A 20,780-nucleotide genomic window follows, 5' to 3' on the forward strand; every position below is an offset into this window, starting at 1 on the left:
TGTATGTGTATGTGTATGTGTATGTATATATATATATATATATATATATATATATATATATATTCAAATGTTTTTCTGCAACTTCTGATTGAATATAGACATATTTATGATGGTTGCAGTGTCAACTTGAGAAGCAAGGCAAAACCTTTTAAATATTTGCCAAGAAAACTACCCTGGTGAATCTATGATATCCCCAGGAGTCAAGCTTGACTCAAAGGAGATATTCCCTTTCCTGAAATTCAATTTACACTCAAGTCAAATCAAATTAATTCAATCCGGTTGGTACAATTACTTCCAGTGGACTTAATAAATTTGACATTCAAGAGCAAGGTCTGGAGAAGCTGTGGGGACTGCCCTTAATGCTGAAGGAGAGGATACTATCTATGCACATCAGGTGGACTACCTGCATGATGGATACAAATCAAGGATTTAAAAAAAAATCAGATTTTTAAAATTTAAATCGAATTTTTTAAAAAAATCAAATTTATTTTAATAAAAAGCTTTTGGAGTAAAAAAAAAATCTGTCTAAACACAGTTTTCTATTAATAATTTAGTTTATTCAGCATGTAATGGAGCTTAGTGATGTAGCATGAGGAGGCTGTATATTCTGCAATATTGGGACTGTGGGTGAGTCAACCAGGGGTCAGAGGAGGAGTCGCTGTGGGACAGAGATGGGCGTTGTTCTTCAAAAATTATGATTTAAATTGGGTTGATTTAAACCTCCAACCCGGAAATTTTTAAGGAGATGTTGGATAGCCATTTGTCTGAAGTGATGTAGGGTTTCCTGCTTAAGCAGGGGGTTGGACTAGAAGACCTCCAAGGTCCCTTCCAACTCTGTTATTCTATTCTCTATCTATTCTATTCTCTATTCTATTCTCTATTCTATTCTCTATTCTATTCTCTATTCTATTCTCTATTCTATTCTATTCTGTTCTGTTCTCTATTCTCTATTCTATTCTATTCTATTCTAGTCTCTATTCTAGTCTATTCTAGTCTATTCCATTCTCTATTCTAGTCTCTATTCTATTCCATTCTATATTCTATTCTATTCTATTCTATTCTATATTCTATTCTATTCTTTTCTATATTCTATTCTGTATCTGTTCTATTCTATTCTCTAGTCTATTCTCTATTCTATTCTATTCTATTCCATTCTATATTCTATTCTATATTCTATTCTATTCTTTTCTATATTCTATTCTGTATCTGTTCTATTCTATTCTCTAGTCTATTCTATCCTGTATCTGTTCTGTTCTATTCTATTCTCTAGTCTATTCTCTATTCTATTCTATTCTATTCTGTGTCTGCTCTATTCTATTCTATTCTGTATTTGCTCTATTCTATTCTAAATCAAAACTTTTATTAGTGATTTAAATCGTGATTTAAATCAACTTGATTTAAATCAAATCCACCCTGACTACCTGCTAGTTGATCTCCTGGCTTGGAGGCCAGTTGTTCTTACAGCCTCCTGGAATGGCATTCAGATCTGATCGACTGGTCTGATAATCCGATCCATTCAAACTTCATTCCTCCCAACCCATTTGTTTTTCCATTACGAAACCGTCTGCCTTCTATTGTGTTCTCTTTGGTATCTGATCTCTCAACCATGCACAGCCATGCATAGTTTATAACTATGTTTGTAACTATGCACAGTTATGCATAGATTAGGGAGGGGGGCTGAAGGCTGAAACATATGGAGAACGGTTATAGGCCTAGTTTAATGAAAAGAACGACTAGGGGCAGTGCTGGGTTTCAAAAATTTTTAGATCCTCTTCTGTAGGTGTGGCCTGCTTTGTGGGAGTGGCTTGGCAGTCATGTGACTGGGTGGGTGCGGCCAACTTGTAAAATGTGGTGAAACTTACTTAACAACATTCTTGCTTAGCAACCAAAATGTTGGCTCAGAAACTCTGGCATTTGAAGCACACAAGTCTTAAAGCTGTCAAGTAACAAAAGAGCCTTGCACCCCTAACCTTTAGGGGAAAACCCCCCAGGGGTGTTCAAACTTGACAGCTTTAAGACTTGCAGACTTCAACTCCCAGAATTCCTCCTCCAGTCATGTTGGCTCAGAAACTGTAGCATTGAAGTGTGCAAGTCTTAAAGCTGCCAAGTTACAAGACACTTGCACCCCTAACCCTTCAGGGAAAAAACCCCCAGGGGTGTTCAAACTTGACAGCTTTAAGACTTGTGGACTTCAACTCCCAGAATTCCTCCTCTCGCTCTTCATCTTGATGATGTGTGGATGGGCGGTGGGAGGGAGCTGGAACCGGTTCTAAACAGCACTGTAGATTTGTGGAACCTCTTCTATAGAAGAGGTTAGAACTGGCAGGAACCCACCCAACTAGGGGAGACAGCAGTATTCCAATATTTGAGGGGCTGCTACAAAGCAACAGAAGGCAAGATGAGAAGCAATGGATGGAAACTAATCCAGGAGAGAAAGAAGATAGAAATAAGGAGAAACTGCCTAACGGTGAGGACGGCTTGCCCCCAGAAGTTGTGGATGCTCCATCACTGGAGGCTTTCAAGAAGAGAGTAGACAAGCATTTATCTGACACGGAATAGGATCTTCTGCTCAAGCAGGGGGCTGGACTAGACAGCCTCCAAGGTCTCTTCCAAATCTATTATTCTATGACAGTGATGGCTAACCTTTTTCTCCTTGCGTGCCGAAATCGGACACACGGATGCAACAGTGCACACGCCCATGCCCACACCCATAATGCAATGCACTCAGCTTACCTGTGCATGCGTGCACAACTCCCCGTACCCTCCTGTGCATGTTCATGCCCCCTGTGCTGATTTTGGGCCTAGCAGGCTCCCCTGAAGCCTCCTGGGACCAAAAAATGCTGCGCCCCCGTGCTCCCCCCCACCCCTGCGCATGCACACAGTGCATGCATGCGGATCTCCCGCATGCGTGGCAGAGACCCCAAAATCATCTGGCCGGTGGGAGGTACACGCACATGCACACTGAATCTGAGCTGGGTGGCAACTCGCATGCCCGCCGAGAGGGCTCCGTGTGCCACCTGTGGCAGGCGTGCCATAGGTTTGCCGTCATGGTTCTACGATGTCCATGCGTCTTTTTTCTGACGAGTGGGCCTTATCATCCCGCATCCTGTTTCGGCCACAGAAGTGCCTCCTCCAGGACTAGTAACTTCCCACAATAATGTATTTTAAGAGCCCTGGAGCTCATAACCTTCTGTTTCAAGCTCGGTGCCAACACATTATCTTCACCCCCAACTAATTATTAATCTTATCAAAACTCATTATTGCCTATTTTGGAATTCGACTTCGCCCCGCTTGGCATCTTCTCTTCATTACATGTTGAATAGCACTTGATTAAGAAGTAAGGCAAGGCGTTTCTTTGTGCCGACTGCAATTGTTTTGCGGGCACGCATCTGAAAACACGGTGATTAAGGGAGAAACTTTCATCAAAGGGGCAGAGCATAGGTCCATAATCCACCGCCCAAGTTCACCGATGGGATGGAAACTTATTGGATAAGAGAAGTTTCTTCCAAGACGACTTTCGAATTCGTTCATTCGTTTCAGGGGGTGGTATTCAGAAGGTTCTGATCAGATCTGGACAACTGGTAGCGGAAATTTTGAATAGTTTGGAGAACCGGTAAATACCACCTCTGACTGGCCCCGCCCCATCTAGTCTCTGCTTCCTGAGTCCCAGTTGATTGGGAGGGAATGGGGATTTTGCAGTATCCTTCCCCTGGAGTGGAGAGGGAATGGTGATTTTATAGTATCCTTCCCCGGAGTGGGAAGGGAATGGGGGTTTTGCAGTATCCGTCCCCTGGAGTGGGGTGGGAATGGGGATTTTGCAGTATCCGCCCCCTGGAGTCGGGTGGGAATGGGGATTTTGCAGTATCCTTCTCCGGAGTGGGGAGGAAATGGGGATTTTGCAGTATCCTTCCCCTGGAGTGGGGAGGGAATGGGGATTTTGCAGTATCCTTCCCCTGGAGTGGGGAGGGAATGGGGATTTTGCAGTATCCTTCCCCTGGAGTGCGGAGGGAATGGGGATTTTACAGTATCCTTCCCTGGAGTGGGGAGGGAATGGGGATTTTGCAGTATCCTTCGCCTGGAGTGGGATGGGAATGGGGATTTTACAGTATCCTTCCCTGGAGTGGGGATGGAATGGGGATTTTGCAGTATCCTTCGCCTGGAGTGGGATGGGAATGGGGATTTTGCAGTATCCTTCCCCAGAGTGGGGAGGGAATGGGGATTTTGCAGTATCCTTCCCCTGGAGTGGGGAGGGAATGGGGATTTTGCAGTATCCTTCCCCTGCCACGCCCATAAAGCCACACCCACAGAACCGGTAGTAAAAAAATTTGAATTCCACCACTGATCCATTCCCCTCCCCCCCTTCCACCTAATAGTGACATTTACCCAAAAGCAAAGACGTCTGAATGCTTGGAGAAAGGTAATTTGTCTTCTTCCGTTTCCGGTGACAGCTGGTGGATGATCTCCGGTGCCAAGTGGCACAGCCAGCCATTTTGGATGCGCAGTTTGTTCTCTCTCCTGCAGGACAAGAGAAGAGCCAATTAGTAGAGCCTCCGCTTGCCTTCGGCTCTGTCACGTCTGAATCAAACACAAAGAAATTGTATTGATTTCTCTCGCTGTTCCTCCAGAACCCGTGCTGAGCCGGCTGCTTTCTTGTTCCACCACTCCCCCCCCCCCCTTCAGCGATACTTGGACTTACGAGAATGGAAACTTCAGAGTTTTGCCCATTCAGGAACCTGCTGCTATTGTGACCCGATTGAATGAAAATGAGCTCATGAAAGCAATTGGAGTTTCTTTGGCCTTGGAGATCTGAATTGGCAAAAGGAAGATAAGGCTGTGGCTTCTCACCATCTTACCATCCTCGGTCACTGAAAGTGACTCTTCCCTTGGTGAAACATCTACTCCTAATGGTTGGAATTAAGGTATTGACCATAGTCTACAGAGGCTTAAAGGTAAAGGTGCTAGTTGTTCCCGACAGTAGGGGGCGGTGCTCCTCTCCGTCTCAAAGCCAAAGAGCCAGCGCTGACCGAAGATGTCTCCATGGTCATGTGGCTAGCATGACTCAACGCCGAAGGCGTACGGAACGCTGTTTCCTTCCCACCAAAGGTGGTTCCTATTTTTCTACTTGCGTTTTTTACTTTCCAACTGGCAGAAGCTGGGACAGGTAACAGGAGCTCACTTCGTCACGCAGCAGTAGGGATTCGAACTGCCGAACTGCCAACCTTTCTGATTGACAAGCTCAGCGTCTTAGCCCCTGAGCCACCGCGTCCCATTACAAAGGCTTAAGATCCAAGAATTTCAACACCCTTCGCATGAATCCCATCTGATGCATTACAATCAAGAAAGAAACAACATGCCATCCCATACAACAACAAAACTCTTTGCTATAGTTTTATTCAGCAGCAGAACTAGTTAAATGAGGGTCGGGGGCTGGAAAAAATGTCCCTCTAAGTCTTGGCTACTGTCCTTAGGTGGAACTCAGAACATCATCAAACAGATGTGTCAGCTTTAGAAGAGGGCTCTCCAAAGTTGGCAAATGGAAGACTTGTGGCCTTCAACTCCCAGAATTCCTCGGCCAGCGATTCCAGCTAGGGAATTCTGGGAGTTGAAGGCCACAAGTCTCCAAGTTGTCTGGAGAACCCTGACTTGGAACATGGAGGCCAACTCCGTGAGAAGGTATTTCAGGCCTTAGTTTCTGGTATCTCTGGTCACGCCGGTTGGTGGCTTCAATTAGACCAGTCATGGTTCTACGATGTGCTATGCATGGTTCCAGCATTCGCTGGCTGGGGAATTCTGGGACTTGAAGTCCAGACATCTTCAAGTTGCCAAGGTTGAGAAACACTGCATTAGACCTTACTTGAGTCACATCCTTCTGGTGTTCCACCTTAAAGATCAAATGTCAGCATTGTTCCACCTGAGTCCCGTCAGGGGCTCCCAGCGCTGTGGCAGCCAATGAGGCCTTCAACTGCGAGTGGCTGTTAAATGGATCGCCAAGATCGGTTGAAAAGCCCTGCTGCCTGATTTGTCATCTGGTTTACTGTTTCTGAGACCCGCCTGCTTGTGAGGGGAGGAAGGAGGAAAAAGGAGGCCAGCCGTGCGTCTCACATTTGCAGGCAGGCAGACCTCTGAATGTTTTAGTGCCAGAGATCATTGACTTCCACAACATTAGATTTCTTTTGCTCTTTTAGATGTTGGGTTGCTTCCTTCAAATCTCCATTTCTCCCATCTGTCCTCTCCTCTCATCCCTTCTCTTCTTTCCTCCCTTTCCCCTTCCCTCTATCCTCTCCTCCCTTTCTCCTCTCCTCTCATCCATTTTCTCCTCTCTTCTCTCTCCTCTCCTTCTCTCCTTTCCTCCCTTCCTCCTTTCCCCGCCTCTTCCCCATCCCTCCCCCTTTCCTCTATCCTCTCCTCCCTTTCTCCTCTCTTTTCCTCCCTTCTCCCTCTCCTCTTTCCCTCCCCCTTCCCTCTATCCTCTCCTCCCTTCTGTCTCTCCTCTCTCATTCATTCTCTCCTCCCCTCCCTCTCTCCTCTTCTCTCGTCCCTTCTCTTGTTTCCTCCCTTTCCCCTCCTCTCTTCCCCTCCCCCTTCCCTTTATTCACTCTTTTCCTCTCATCCCTTCTCTCTCCTCCCTTCCCTCTCTCCTCTTCTCTCATCCCTTCTCTACTTTCCTCCCTTCTCCCTCCTCTTCTGCTCCTTCTTCCTTCTATCCTCTCCTCCCTTCCTTCTCTCATCTCCTCCTCTCCTCTCTCCTCTCATCCCTTCTCTTCTTTCCTCCCTTCCCCCTGTCCTATCTTCCACCTTCCCTTTATTCACTCTTCTCCTCTCATCCCTTTTCCCTTCTTTCCTCTCTTCCCCTCCCTCTCTCCTCTCCTTTCCTCTCATCCCTTCTCTCCTTTCCTCCCTTCCCCCTACCTTCCTCACCCCATTCCCTCTATCCTCACCCCTCCTTCCTTCCTTCTCTTCTCTCCTCTCATCCCTTCTCTCCCCTCCGGAAATTACACTTCTAGATCACATTACACATCTGGAAAGGGAGAAGGATGGAAGGAAGGAAGGAAGGAAGGAAGGAAGGAAGGAAGGGAGGAAGGGAGGGAGGGAGGAAGGAAGGAAGGAAAAGCATCAGAAATGACCCAAAAGTTGGACCACAGCACTCTCTTACTGATTTAGATTTGAACTGGGTGGATCCTGGAACATTTTGTATTTAGATCAGCACAGACCACGATCCACCAGAATAAGATCAGATTCCATCTTCACACTTTCCTTAGATCAGTCCCTTCCCACATCCTGTTCCTAAACAACCTCTCCTGAGCTTATTGCAAGAAGGGGGGGGAACCATGAATGGGTCCTTTTGTGAACTCCCCAAATCTGTAAAAAAAATATCCATAGATTTTTCCAGAAAAGGTTGATCAACATATGCAAGCAGATGCTTTGCGGAAAGAGAAACGTTCACACCGGTTCCCCACCCCCCGGAAGAAATGAGTAGAAAAGGCAGAAATGAAAGTAGAGAATGAGCCAGCATACCCAAGTCCCCGTGGGGCGGGGGGGGGGGGAGGAAACCAAGCTAATCAAAGAGGAGAGAAAGAAGCAAAATGAATCTACACAAAACTGTGTTAAAGGTTTGTGGCCAGATGCATTTCAGACCACCTGCTGTGCTTCAATAGGCCCAATTCAAAATCTTGATGAGGAAACCACCTTGATTGGCGCATCTCGGTTTCTGGGCCCCTGAAAACTAACCTACTTCGTGGGACTGAAGAGAGAGAGAGAGAGATGGAGTTAGACAGCTGTTCTGAATCTTTGGAAGAAAAGGAGGATGAAGGCGAAGTAAATAATTATGGTTTGGGGCTGGATGAATCTCTGGGGTAGGGTGGGAAGGCTCCCTCCACCCCAGAATAAAATACTCCACAGAATAGTAGAAGAGGCAGAGTAGAATATTTTCCCCTAAAGGAGAAGAGGAGGCAAGAACTCCTCAACAAAGGAGTCCTCCTGGATCCACAGCTGTCATTTGACCACCACTTAACGGCTGTGACCAGGGGGGCATTCGCCCAGGTTCGCCTGGTGCGCCAGTTGCGACCCTACCTGAATCGGGAGGCTCTCACAACAGCCACTCGGGCCCTTGTGATCTCTAGGCTGGAATACTGCAATGTGCTCTACATGGGGCTGCCCTTGAAGAGCATCCGGCGGCTTCAGCTAGTTCAGAACGCAGCCGCGCGAGTGATTGCGGGTGCACCTCGATTCACCCGCATAACACCCATCCTCCGCGAGCTGCGCTGGCTGCCTGTCGATCTCCGGATGCGCTTCAAGGTGCTATTAATCACCCATAAAGCCCTACATGGCAGTGGATCTGGATACTTGAGAGACCGCCTTCTGCCAATTACCTCCCTGCGACCAATAAGATCCCATAGACTAGGCCTCCTCCGTATTCCATCGGCCAGCCAGTGTCGGCTGGCAACCACAAGGAGGAGGGCCTTCTCAGCAGTAGCCCCGGCCCTTTGGAACGAGCTCCCCGTGGAGATTCGTACCCTCTCCACCGTCCAAGCCTTCCGCATAGCCTTGAAGAACTGGCTCGCCCGTCAGGCCTGGGGATAAGGATAGTTACCCCTCCCGAATGATGAATGTATGTTGCCTACCATTTTATTACATGTCTTCTATCTTGATGTTTGTGTTCCCCCCTTCCCAGTTTTATGTGAGCCGCCCTGAGTCCCCTTAGGGAAAAGGGCGGCCTACAAATTCTAATAAAACTACAAAACTACAACTAATTGGCGCCTCTGCTTCTTGGGGGGAGGGGGGGAGGAAACCAGCAATTTTCTCTCTGGAGTAAGAACAAATAAACAGAAAGATGCCATTTGATTGGACTCAGGCAGAGGCCGAGAATCACAATGCACAAATCACACAGGGGGTTCCTGCCTTCTGTAGCCTGTGCTATGTCTGACTCATCAGAGGAGAAAGGGGGTAGCGTAGGGTGGGAGTGGGCAGGGGAGGGGGAAGACAGATGTTTGCAGATTTGCGCTCTGCAAGTGATACTCCTCCTCCCTCCCTGAGTCATGACAGCAATAGCACCTGGACTTATAGACTGCTTCACAGTGCTTTACGGCCCTCTCTAAGCAGTTTACAGAGTCAGCCTCTTGCCCCCAATGATCTGGGTCCTCATTTTACCCATCTCGGAAGGACGGAAGGCTGAGTCAACCTTGAGCCGGTCAGAATGGAACAGCTGGCACTGTGCAGTCAACAGAATTAGCCTGCAGTGCTGCATTCTAACCACTGCACCACCATGATGCCCATTTGTCAGGTGAAGTTGAAGGACCAACCTCACCCGACAGAAGGGCCACCCTGGGTAGACCTCGAAATTGACTGTTTGAAATTCAATGTTTTCTCAGCAGAAGGAGATCCTCACTCTGAGTCAGTGTGGCTAAAACCAAGTGTATGGAAAGCAACCAGCTAGAAGAAGACAATGCCAGCTACTGCAGGTGAAATCCCTCCTGCCCTTTCTACACCCTTCCTCTCCATCTTCCTTCCTTCCTCCCTCCCTCTCCATCTTCCTCCCTCCCTCTCCCTTTTCCCTTCTGTTTTTCCTTCCTTCCTTTCCTCCGTCCCTCCCTCTCCCTCTTCCCTTCTTTCTTTCTTCCTTCCCTTCCTCCCTCCCTCTCCATTTTTATCCCCCTTCCTCACTTTCCACTCCCTCCCTTTCCATCTTCCTCCCTCCCTTTCTTCCTCCACCCCTCCCCTTCTTCCTTCCACCTTCTCCATCTTCCTTCCTTCCTTCCTTCCTTCCTTTCCTTCCTTCCTTCCTTCCTTGCTCGCTCGTTCGCTCGTTCGCTCCCTGTTATTTTGGGAGTTAGTTGTTTTCCTTCTAATTAATAATAGGCAACCCAGATTCATTGGGAAATTGGAGCTAAATTGATTGGTACCACTTCTTGGGCGACTGAGCAGAAGAATCAGAGGGTCACTCAAACCCCAGACTCCCTCCCATCCATCGAGAATGAAACGAAACCAATCATGAGCATCTCATTGTGAACCCAGCGCTAGCTTTGAGGCTGGTTGCAACGTGTGGGAGAGAAGAGCATGAAAAAAAAAAAAGAAGGAAAGCTCATCCATCTCCTGGATGACAGGTGTGCCTTCCTTACCTGGATGTTGCATTTAAAGCAGGGTGGATCAGCAGTGTGGAGGGCAGAGCTTATACACCTGCCTGTCAGGTGCAAGGAACCAGAACAATTCCATGAGCAGGTCAAAGTGGTTTCTTTATTGCTCTTCTTCTCTTACAAGGATCTCACCAGACTAACAGGCAGATAAAGGCTTCAAAAGTCTGGCCTCTGTCACCTCCTTCCGTGGAGTGACTCCAAGCTGGACTAACCTCCCCCCGCTCTACTCTCTACTCTTACTTATGAGCCGTGGGGGCGCAGTGGTTAGAGTGCAGTACTACAAGCTATTTCGGCTGACTGCCGGCTGCCTGCAATTTGGCAGATTGAATCTCACCAGGCTCAAAGTTGACTCAGCCTTTCATCCTTCCGAGATGGATAAAATGAGAAGCCAGATTGTTGGGGGCAAAAGGCTGACTCTGTAAACTGCTTAGAGAGGGCTGGGAAGCACCGTGAAGCAGTATATAAGTCTAAGTGCTATTGCTATTGTCCTTCCTTCCTTCCTTCCTTCCTTCCTTCCTTCCTTCCTTCCTTCGTTGTGCAATAGTTAGAATGCAGTATTCCAGGCTAATTCTGCCCACTGTCAGCAGTTCGATCCTGACTGGCTCAAGGTTGACTCAGCCTTCCATCCTTCTGAGGTGGGTAAAATGAGGGCCCAGATTGTTGGGGCTCAAGAGGCTGATACTGCAAACCGCTTAGAGAGGGCTGGGAAGCACTGTGAAGCGATATATAAGTCTTAAGTACTATTGCTGCTCCCCTCTCTACTTTAGCTAGAGATTCTACCACCCTGCCTTCTTTTTGCGATGAAGTATTGACGGGCTTTGACAGGTTGTTCTTCCAGGCATCTTTGGCACTCATATCCAAGTGCTGATTTAGAATGAGATGGCTTACCCTGTTTCCCTGAAAATAAGACCTCCCCGGACAATAAGCCCCATCAGGCTTTTGAGCGCATGCACTAAAATAAGCCTTCCCCCCAAAATAAGCCCTCTCTGAAAATATTGCAACGCAGCAGCAGCCGTGAGGTGACCACGCTCACCGCCTCCTGTACCTCAAAAATAATAAGACCTCCCCGAAAATAAGGCCAAGTTCGGGGGTCAAAATAAAATAAGACCCTTTCTTAATTCCAGGGAAATATGGTAGAACAGAACAGAACAGTGAATAGGGAATGGAATGGAACAGAACAATAAGAGTTGGAAGGGACTTTGGAGGTCTTCTAGTCCAACCCCATGCTCAGGCAGGAAACCCAACACCATTTCAGACAAATGGTTATCCAATCTCTTCTTAAAAACTTCCAGTATAGTATAGTATTTATTGTTATTGGGCAAAATAAATACAACAAAATTGGTTGGAGTCTTTACAACTTCTGGAGGCAAGATGTTCATTTATGGTGCATTCTCACAAACCGTGATCCCAGAATAGCTAGGGAAAACTTTTTATAACTTTTAAAAACTTTGGACAAAATGAGTTTTCTTTTTCCTCCCTCTCTGTCCCCTTTCCATATGATTTTGTTTTGACCACGTATTTAAAGTTAGAAACTCCTCAGTTCTAATATCTGGATGTCTCTCTCGTACCAAACAGCAGGATAAAATTGCTTTAAATAAATAACTAATTATATGATAAACCTGGAGAGGGTATAAATAGACCATCAATTTTTTGTGGGGAGGGGGGGGAAAGCGGAATAAGAAAATATTAAACCTACACAGAGTACAGTTAACCACTTCGACCTGACAATTGATACACCTCAGAGAAGGAGGGGGACAGAAAGAAAGAAAAATAAGCAGGCCATTATCTCTTTTTTAAATCCAAGTGCCTTTGACACACCATAATTACGGGAAGATTAAAATGTGTGATTTATCTCACAGGCGGCTTTGCAATAAAGCAATAATTAACTGCAAGGAAAATCTGCACAATAGCTGGGGTTTAATTCCATTCCTTTTTCTTTTCTTTCTTTTCTTTTCTGGTTTTTTTTTTAATTTGGGAAAGAACCTGCAAGTACAACGTTACATCTAAATCGGAGACTGCAGGCGATGAAATTCGCCTAAAAAAAAAACCCAGTTCTTGAAACAAATTAATTAAATTCCTAGGGAGAAAGACTGAATGCGGGAAGTGAGAAGAAAGGGAGCTCCTGCTTGGGAAGGGTCTTGATGACATTGTGTATGATGTCACAAACGATTTTAGGATTATGTTTAGGTCATCAAATGTGTTGTGAAATTTGCCGGATCTCAATTCCATGGGAGTCATGCCCTAGAACAGGAGTCTCAAACTCAAGGCCTGCAGGCCAAACCTGGCCTGCAGTCATATTCCTTCTGAGGAGAGGCTGCCTGTCAGGCCTGCAGTCATATTTTTTTTAAGATCTTTGGCCTGCCACATTCTCCCGTATTTTACTATGCTGTTTCATTACTGGGGTAATTGGGAGGGGGAATAATAAGGAGTAGAATTGTAGAATGTGTTGTTGTCAAAATAAAACATTCCTTTCTAGAAGACCAAGGTCATCCTTTGTCTCCGCACCTCTGTACCTGACCGGAACTAGATGGGTGGAAATGCCAGCGTGGCAAGAGGAAGATTGGACTGTGTGATCGACTTGTGGGTGTGGGGACAAGATCATGAACTTTCAACTGGGTGGGGAAAACCCAGGAAGCTTTCAGATTCGGGTTTTCCACAGATTGTACCAACATGTCTCTCTTATTAAATTGGAACTTTGATGGAAGCTATGACTTGGACTCTGATTTAATCATGGATGATATTTGGAACGCTGACACCAGGGGCCGGCCTCAAAATATCAAAGGACCGGACGATGGCAGGTCTGCCAGCCAAAACAGGCCATACCGAGAACTCACGAGGCCCCCGCATGCCCTACACTTACCTCGCATCCAAAACAAGCCGGGTGGAGACTCCTGGGAGGGCCGTGGTGGGCGTGGCCAGCCAGGGTTGGGATTTGGAAGTTCTCCGAACCAGCCATATAATGTTAGCTATGGGTTATCCCGAAACTGGGTGAACCCATAGCAGCCCACCCCTGATAGTGAGGATGTTCTCCTGCGTACCTGCCCTTTTGCAGAACTCCAGATATAGTGAAGAGGCCAAAATCTGTGATCACCACTTTCCCGTTGTCGTAGAAGATATTCTTAGATTTGAGATCTTTGTGGAGAATTCCCTTTGCGTGCAGGTAGCCCATTCCCTGTAAGGTAAGGGAACGGAGTGAAGAGTTGCAGAAAGGCTTCTGTGCCATTTTAAAACAATTCTTAGATTTATACACCACACCCCCCAAAAAAACCTAAGACCTTTTTGGGACCCATGTTAGATGTTGGTTGATCTGGAACAGGGGTCTCCAAACCCCTGTTTGGAGGAGGAGGAGGAGGAGGAGGAGGAAGAGGAGGAGGAGGAAGAGGAGGAGGAAGAGGAGGAGAAGGAGAAGAGGAGGAGGAGGAAGAAGAGGAGGAGGAAGAGAAGAAGAAGAGAAGAAGAAGAGAAGGAAGAAGAAGAGGAGAAGTAGTAGAAGAATAGGAAGAAGGAGAAGGAAGAGGAGGAGGTTTCATAATAGAGAACAGAAAGAGGAAAGGAGAATTCTGCTCATATTGGAGGAGGAGGAGGAGGAGGAGAGGAGGAGGAGGAGGAGGAGAAGTAGTAGAAAAAGAATAGGAAGAATAGGAAGAAGGAGAAGAAGAAGAAAAAGAAGAAGAAGAAGAGGAAGAAGAAGAAAAAGAAGAAGGTTTCATAATAGAGAACAGAAAGAGGAAAGGAGAATTCTGCTCATATTGGAGGAGGAGGAGGAGGAAGAGGAGGAGGAGAAGTAGTAGAAGAAGAATAGGAAGAAGAAAAAGAAGAAGGTTTCATAATAGAGAATAGAAAGAGGAAAGGAGACTTCTGCTCATATTGGAGGAGGTGGAGGAGAAGAGGAGGAAGAGAAGAAGAGGAGGAAGAGGAGGAGAAGTAGTAGTAGAATAGGAAGAATAGGAAGGAGAAGGAGGAGGAGAAGGAGGAGGAGGAGGAGGAGAAGAAGAAGAAGAAGAAGAAGAAGAAGAAGAAGAAGAAGAAGAAGAAGAAGGTGGTTTCATAATAGAGAACAGAAAGAGGAAAGGAGAATTCTGCTCATATTGGAGGAGGAGGAGGAAGAGGAAGAGGAGGAGGAGAAGAGGTGGAAGAGAAGAAGAGGGAAGAAGAAGAAGAAGAAGAAGAAGAAGAAGAAGAAGAAGAAGAAGAAGAAGAAGAAGAAGAAGAAGAAGAAGAAGAAGAAGAAGAAGAAGAAGAAGAAGAAAAGCAATACTACTCAGGTGACCCTGAAGTGCCTTGCAGCAGTGACGGGTGACGATTATAAAGATTCCTTGGAGTTGGGTGAGTTGAGAACTCATCACTCAGGGAAACTCTCCAGTGCTCAGAAGGTGAAGATGGATCGCTCTCCACTCAACTGCCCCCACTGCAATCTCGAATCCACCCAATGGCTTGCTGGCAATGCTGACGTTGATGGTTTAGAAACATAATGGATGTGGAGACAGGGCGATTTGTCACGACCCTTTCTCCTCTATAAAAAAGTCAGCACTCACACACGCTGCCATCGCAAGCCCTACCGGCGTTGGTCTTGTGGAAGAAAGAGACATGTCTTGAGAGAATGTGAGTCACGGGCTTCTTAGCTACACTGGCTAGTTTTGTCTCTCCTCCAGGCATTCATCAAGAATTTATAGGAATGTCCAAATAGATGCTGCCCAAAGGCCCATGAGCCTTTGGTAGCACTGTGTTTGAGGCAGAAGGTCAGAGAACCTGGCTCACCATAAATAGAGACATGACTCATAGGACTTGTCCCAAGGAGTAGCCTTCCAAGCCTAATCTCCTAAGGGCAAGTCTTTTTGGGAGAAGGGGCAGAGAATTGCACCGCTATTTCCAGCTGCCGTCTGAAATTGTCCGATGACGGCATGGCTTGATATCATTTTCAATGGGCTCCATCTCTATTGGAGCAGCCTCTGTGAATTGCAGTTTTTTGTTCGCTATGCCTTCATAAACTTTATAACTGGAGTGGATCAGTGGTTAGACTGCATTATCTGCAGGCTGATTCTGCCCACTGTCAGGTGTTCGATCCTGACCGGCTCAAGATTGACTCAGCCTTCCATCCTTCTGAGGTGGGTAAAATGAGGACCCAGATTGTTGGGGGAAAGAGGCCATAACTCTGTAAATCGCCTAGAGAGGGCTGTAAAAGCACTGTGAAGTGGTCTATGAGTCTATTGGCCTTCCTTCCTTCCTTCTTTTCCTTTCTTCCCTCCCTCCCTCCTTTGCATGGTTAGAATGCAGTATTGCAGGCTAAGTCTGCTCGCTGCCAGGAGTTCGATCCTGACCAGCTCAAGGTTGACTTATCATTCCATCCTTCCGAGGTCGGTAAGATGAGGACCCAGATTGTTGGGGGCAAGAGGCTGACTCTGTAAACCACTTAGAGACGGCTGGAAAGCACTGTGAAGCGGGATATAAATCTAAGTGCTATTGCTATTCCTTCCTTCCTTCCACCCACCCACCCACCAACCCATGATGCACAGTGGTTAGAATGCAGTATTGTAGGCTAACTCTGCCCCACTGCCAGGAGTTCGATCCTGACCAGCTCAAGGTTGACTCATCATTCCATCCTTCCGAGGTCGGTAAGATGAGGACCCAGATTGTTGGGGGCAAGAGGCTGACTCTGTAAACCACTTAGAGACGGCTGGAAAGCACTGTGAAGCGGGATATAAATCTAAGTGCTATTGCTATTCCTTCCTTCCTTCCTTCCTTCCTTCCTTCCTTCCTGTCTTCCACCCACCCACCCACCCACCCACCCATGATGCACAGTGGTTAGAATGCAGTATTGTAGGCTAACTCTGCCCCACTGCCAGGAGTTCGATCCTGACCAGCTCAAGGTTGACTCATCATTCCATCCTTCCGAGGTCGGTAAAATGAGGACCCAGATTGTTGGGGGCAATAGACTGACTCTGTAAAGCGCTTAGAGAGGGCTGGAAAGCACTGTGAAGTGGTCTATGAGTCTATTGGCCTTCCTTCCTTCCTCCCTACCATGGTTAGAATGCACTATATTGCAGGCTAACTCTGCTCACTGCCAAGAGTTCAATCCTGACCGGCTCAAGGTTGACTCAGCCTTCCCTCTTTCCAAGGTTGGTAAAACAAGGACCCAGATTGTTGGGAGCAAGAGGCTGACTGCTTAGAGAAAGTTGTAAAACACTGTGAAGCAATATATAAGTCCAAGTGCTATTGCTATTAAGAGTTAGTGGAACATTGGAGGAGGGGCACACATGTAGAATGAGAGTATAAATGTCCATTTCATTTTGGATACACCCTCCTCATTCCAATTCTCCCTGTAAACCGTTTTAGGAAAGTGCTCTAGCAAAAAAAAAAAAAGAGAAGACTTTGTCTAAATCCAAAAAGGGTTGTAGAGCCTCAGGGTTCCTCTGCCCTGGGGATGACTTGCTAGTGCCCCCTTCTGGATTGCAGGGTTTAAAACAAATCTTTACACACATCATCTTAATGTAGAATATATTTCCGTAGGAATGCACTTGTTCTAGAAAGAAGACGTGGAATGATCCAAAGACATCTCCACGAAGCTGTGTTCTTCCCCTTGATGCAGAAGCAGAAATGGTCCAGAACCAGTTCCTCCCACCTTATCATTGCTCAACGGTTCCTACTCCGTTACTTCAACAGCGGTCCAGAGAAGATGAGTTATGGAGCTAAATTCATTGTATAGGGTAAAGGTAAAGGTTCCCCTCGCACATATGTCCTAGTCGTTTCTGACTCTAGGGGGCGGTGATCATCTCCGTTTCAAAGCCGAAGAGCCAGCCCTGTCTGTGGTCATGTGGCCGGCATGACTCAACGCCGAAGGCGCACGGAACGCTGTTCCCTTCCCACCAAAGGTGGTTCCTATTTTTCTACTTGTGTTTTTTTTTTAAATAAATGTTTTTGTGTTTTTAATGTGCTTTCCAATGGCTAGGTTGGCAGAATCTGGGGCAAGTCATGGGAGCTCACTCAGTTACAGGCACTGGGGATTCGAACCACCGAACCACCAACCTTTCTGATCGATGAGCTCAGCATCTTAGCCCCCAAGCCACCACGTCCCTTCTTTACCTCGGAGTGCTTAGCTCCAAGGTTCCAAAAAACGGGGCCCATCCCATCGAATTTTAGGACCTGTATACGCTGGTTCTAGCTTTTGACTTCAGCTTCGGTTTCCCAGGAATTGCTTCAGATTGCTTCGGATAACGTCTCCTCTTCTTGGAAATCCGGGATCCGGAGGGAGTTGGTTCAGTGTGGTTTCTCCGGTAGCAGCCTTTTTGCCCTGGAGCTTCCAGGTATGATGGTTGTCATATGGCAGCATGAATTTGACATAGCCCGTCAGGTAGAGCTGGTCTTATTAGGCCACCCTAGCTGGCAGTGTACTAAACAGGAAAGCATTTGTACCAGACACCTACAGAGGTGTCACATTTTAATCGTGCTTTGCCGTTATTTGATGCTCTCCTGGCCAAAAAGATTACGACTCGCCGAAGACTCAGATGATGATTAGCATTATTAGCAATCAGATTCTTTTTTTTTATTAACAAACATGTCAAATACACACACACACACACAAAAGTTAGACGTACACCACATTTACACAATACAATACGAACAGGAGCTTCTTGTTCTTTCTAATAGCAATTATCAATCAATACCGCTCACCTTATATTATTTCCCCTTCTATTGTATTTCATTTGGATTTCACCATTCGTAACCCTCTTGTTTTACTCATAACTATTATTTTTTGAGTTTTGTTATATTCCTTCACTGATTCGTGTTTCTTTCCTCCATCCACCTATTTATCCCATATCTGGTAGAATTCTGAGCAAACAGATGCTTTTTAATTAAGATGAGCAGAGAGTTTTTTTTTTTTTTTTACATCTAATGCTACTGCACACTTAACGTACTATAGCACATGTAAATATATGTAAATAATACGCACCGGGAAACAAACAAAAAATGTTTTTCACGCTTACGACCATCATCGCATCCCCATGGTTACGTGCTTGAAATTCAGACGCTTAGCAAGTGGTTCATATTTACGATGGTTGCACGTCCCGGAGTCATGTGATCACCCATTGTGACCTTCGGGCAGACAATGTGAATGGGGAAGCGGGATTCACTTAACAACTATGTTACTAATGTCACAAATGCATTCTAACCACAGGAAGGAAGGAAGGGGGAAGGAAGGGGAGGAAAGGAAAGGAGGAAGGAAGAGCAATATGTAAGCATTTGTGAGAGTGTGTAAGAATATTTAAGAGTCAGCCTATGGCCCTCAACAATCTGGGTCTCCTCGTTTTACTGACCTCGGAAGGATGGAAGGCTGAGTCAACCTTGAGCTGGTCAGGATTGAACTCCTGACAGTGGGTAGAGTTTATTGCATTTTAACCAGTGCGAAGGAAGGAAGGAAGGAAGGAAGGAAGGAAGGAAGGAAGGAAGGAAGGAAGGAGAAAAGGAGGAGCAATAGCACTTAGACATATATATCGCTTCACAGTGCTTTCCAGCCCTTTCTAAGTGGTTAACAGAGTCAGCCTCTTGCCCTCCAACAATCTGGGTCCTCATTTAACCCACCTCGAAAGGACGGAACAATGAGTCGACCTCGAGTCTGGTGAGATTCGAACTGCCAAATTGCAGTCAGCTGGCAGTTAGCAGAAGCATCCTGCAGTACTGCACTCTAACCACTGCGTCACCGCCGCTCAGGGGATACAAAGGTGTTCCCATGCCCCCCTATGGTAGGAACCTTCCTTGGGTGAATTTTCCCGGAAACGCTCCACGCGTGCCTCCCCCGAGTCATGGATGGGAAGAGCTTCCCGCAACTGGCCAGTGTGATGAAGAAGACTAACATCTGTGGTGGTCGCCCATCTGTCTCTGGGTTTACAGATGGATTATTTCAAGGGAGTTCCATTGTTTCAGGAGCTTTAAATGTGCGGGGTGGAATTTTTTTTTTTTAACATCAGCTTCGAGATTTGGGGATTGTAAGTGGCGATTTCTTCTCCTGGCATGAAATTACCCGCTGGAGACTGCCCTGGACATGCTGAGAGCAAGCCCTCCTCCTCCCCCTCTCCCCTACCTTGACAATCTCCTGAGCAATCTGTCGTGTTTTGTTGACATCCAGGACGGTTTTGACATCTCTCACCACCGAGTAGAGGGTGCGTCCTTTGCACAAGCTGAAAAGGAGAGCAGAATTTTAAGTGGCTGACAGGGGCAAGGCAGGGAAGGAGAGGAAAGCCTGCAGTGAAATCTGCAAAGTGAGTTTGGGAAAGAAAAGAAAAAGAAAGAAAGAAGGAAAGAAGGAAGGAAGGAAGGAAGAAGGGATGAAGACAGAGATAAAGATAAGAAAAGAGGAAGAGAAAGAAAAGAGAAAGAAATAAAGAAAAGAGAGAAAGAAATAAAGAAAGAAGGAAAGAAAGAAAGAAGGGACAAAGACAGAGATAGAGAAGAAAAGCGAAAGAAAGGGAGAAATAAAAAGAAAAAAGAAAGAAGGAAGAGAGAGAGAAGAAGAGAGAAAGAAAGGGAGAAAGAAAAAGAGAAAAAGAAAGAAGGAAAGAAAGAAGTTAGAGTTAGAGAAGAAGAGGAAAAAAAAGCAACAATGAGGAAGAAAGAAAGAACATAGACAGAGATAGAGAAGAAAAGAGAACGAGAGAAAGAAGGAAGGAAGGTAGGAAAGAACAAAGAGAGATAGAGAAGTAAAGAGAAAGAGAGAAAGAAAAAGAGAGAAAGAAGGAAGGAAGGAAGGAAAGAAAGAACAGAGATAGAGAAGTAAAGAGAAAGAGAGAAATAAAAAGAGAGAAAGAAGGAAGGAAGGAAGGAAAGAAAGAAAGAATAAAAAGAGATAGAGAAGTAAAGAGAAAGAGAGAAAGAAAAAGAGAGAAAGAAGGAAGGAAGGAAGGAAAGAAAGAACAGAGATAGAGAAGTAAAGAGAAAGAGAGAAATAAAAAAAGAGAAAGAAGGAAGGAAGGAAGGAAAGAAAGAATAAAAAGAGATAGAGAAGTAAAGAGAAAGAGAGAAAGAAAAAGAGAGAAGGAAGGAAGGAAGGAAGGAAAGAAAGATAGACAAACCAAACAGAAATAGAAAAATTGAGAAAGGGAAAAAAATAGAAAGAATGGGAAAGAAAGAAAGAAGGGATGGATGGATGGAAAGGAGGGAGGGACAGAGAGAAAGAGAGAGGGGAAGAAAGAAGAGAAAGAGAAGAAGAGAAAAAAGAAAAGAGGCGGATTTCCAATCAGAACAACTCCTAGCACTTTGAGCCTTGTAGAGAACGTTCTACACAGGGAGGACCCTCCCATTCAATTTGGGAGGTTTAGAGATCTGCCTGTATCCCCCGTGCCTACTTTTACGGGAGCCTCCTCCTGAGGACTAGTGACTCGCCTCTGCATCACGGAGGAGAGCCTTGTCACACGAAGATAAGGCTGACAAAAGGCAGGGAGGAAAATAAAATAAAATAATAAAGATAAAATAAAACCATCAGCCGGCCGAGATTTGCCCATCTTCCTTTTGCTGCTGCCGAGAAGATCTATTTGCGGAGTCTTAATTACCAAATGCAGCTGCTGGTGCTGGGGAGGGGGAGGTGGGGGTGGGGAGGGGGAGAAAGGAGGGGACCCTGAAACCAATTAAAATCTGTATTGACATTTGAATCATTTAATG

At 46.0% G+C, this 20,780-nt stretch overlaps 1 protein-coding gene across 1 annotated transcript in view; it reads right to left on the reverse strand.

Annotated features, from left to right (window-relative positions):
- The window catches only part of KSR2 (kinase suppressor of ras 2), a 196,156-nt gene that overhangs the window by 9,258 nt on the left and 166,118 nt on the right, over positions 1-20,780 (reverse strand). The window contains 3 exon segments of the mRNA XM_032229918.1: positions 4,384-4,515; positions 13,169-13,302; positions 19,207-19,303. Coding sequence (XP_032085809.1) covers positions 4,384-4,515; positions 13,169-13,302; positions 19,207-19,303 — 363 coding nt within the window.

Source organism: Thamnophis elegans, chromosome 13, assembly GCF_009769535.1.
Source record: "Thamnophis elegans isolate rThaEle1 chromosome 13, rThaEle1.pri, whole genome shotgun sequence".
Classification (NCBI taxonomy): Eukaryota; Metazoa; Chordata; class Lepidosauria; order Squamata; family Colubridae; genus Thamnophis; species Thamnophis elegans.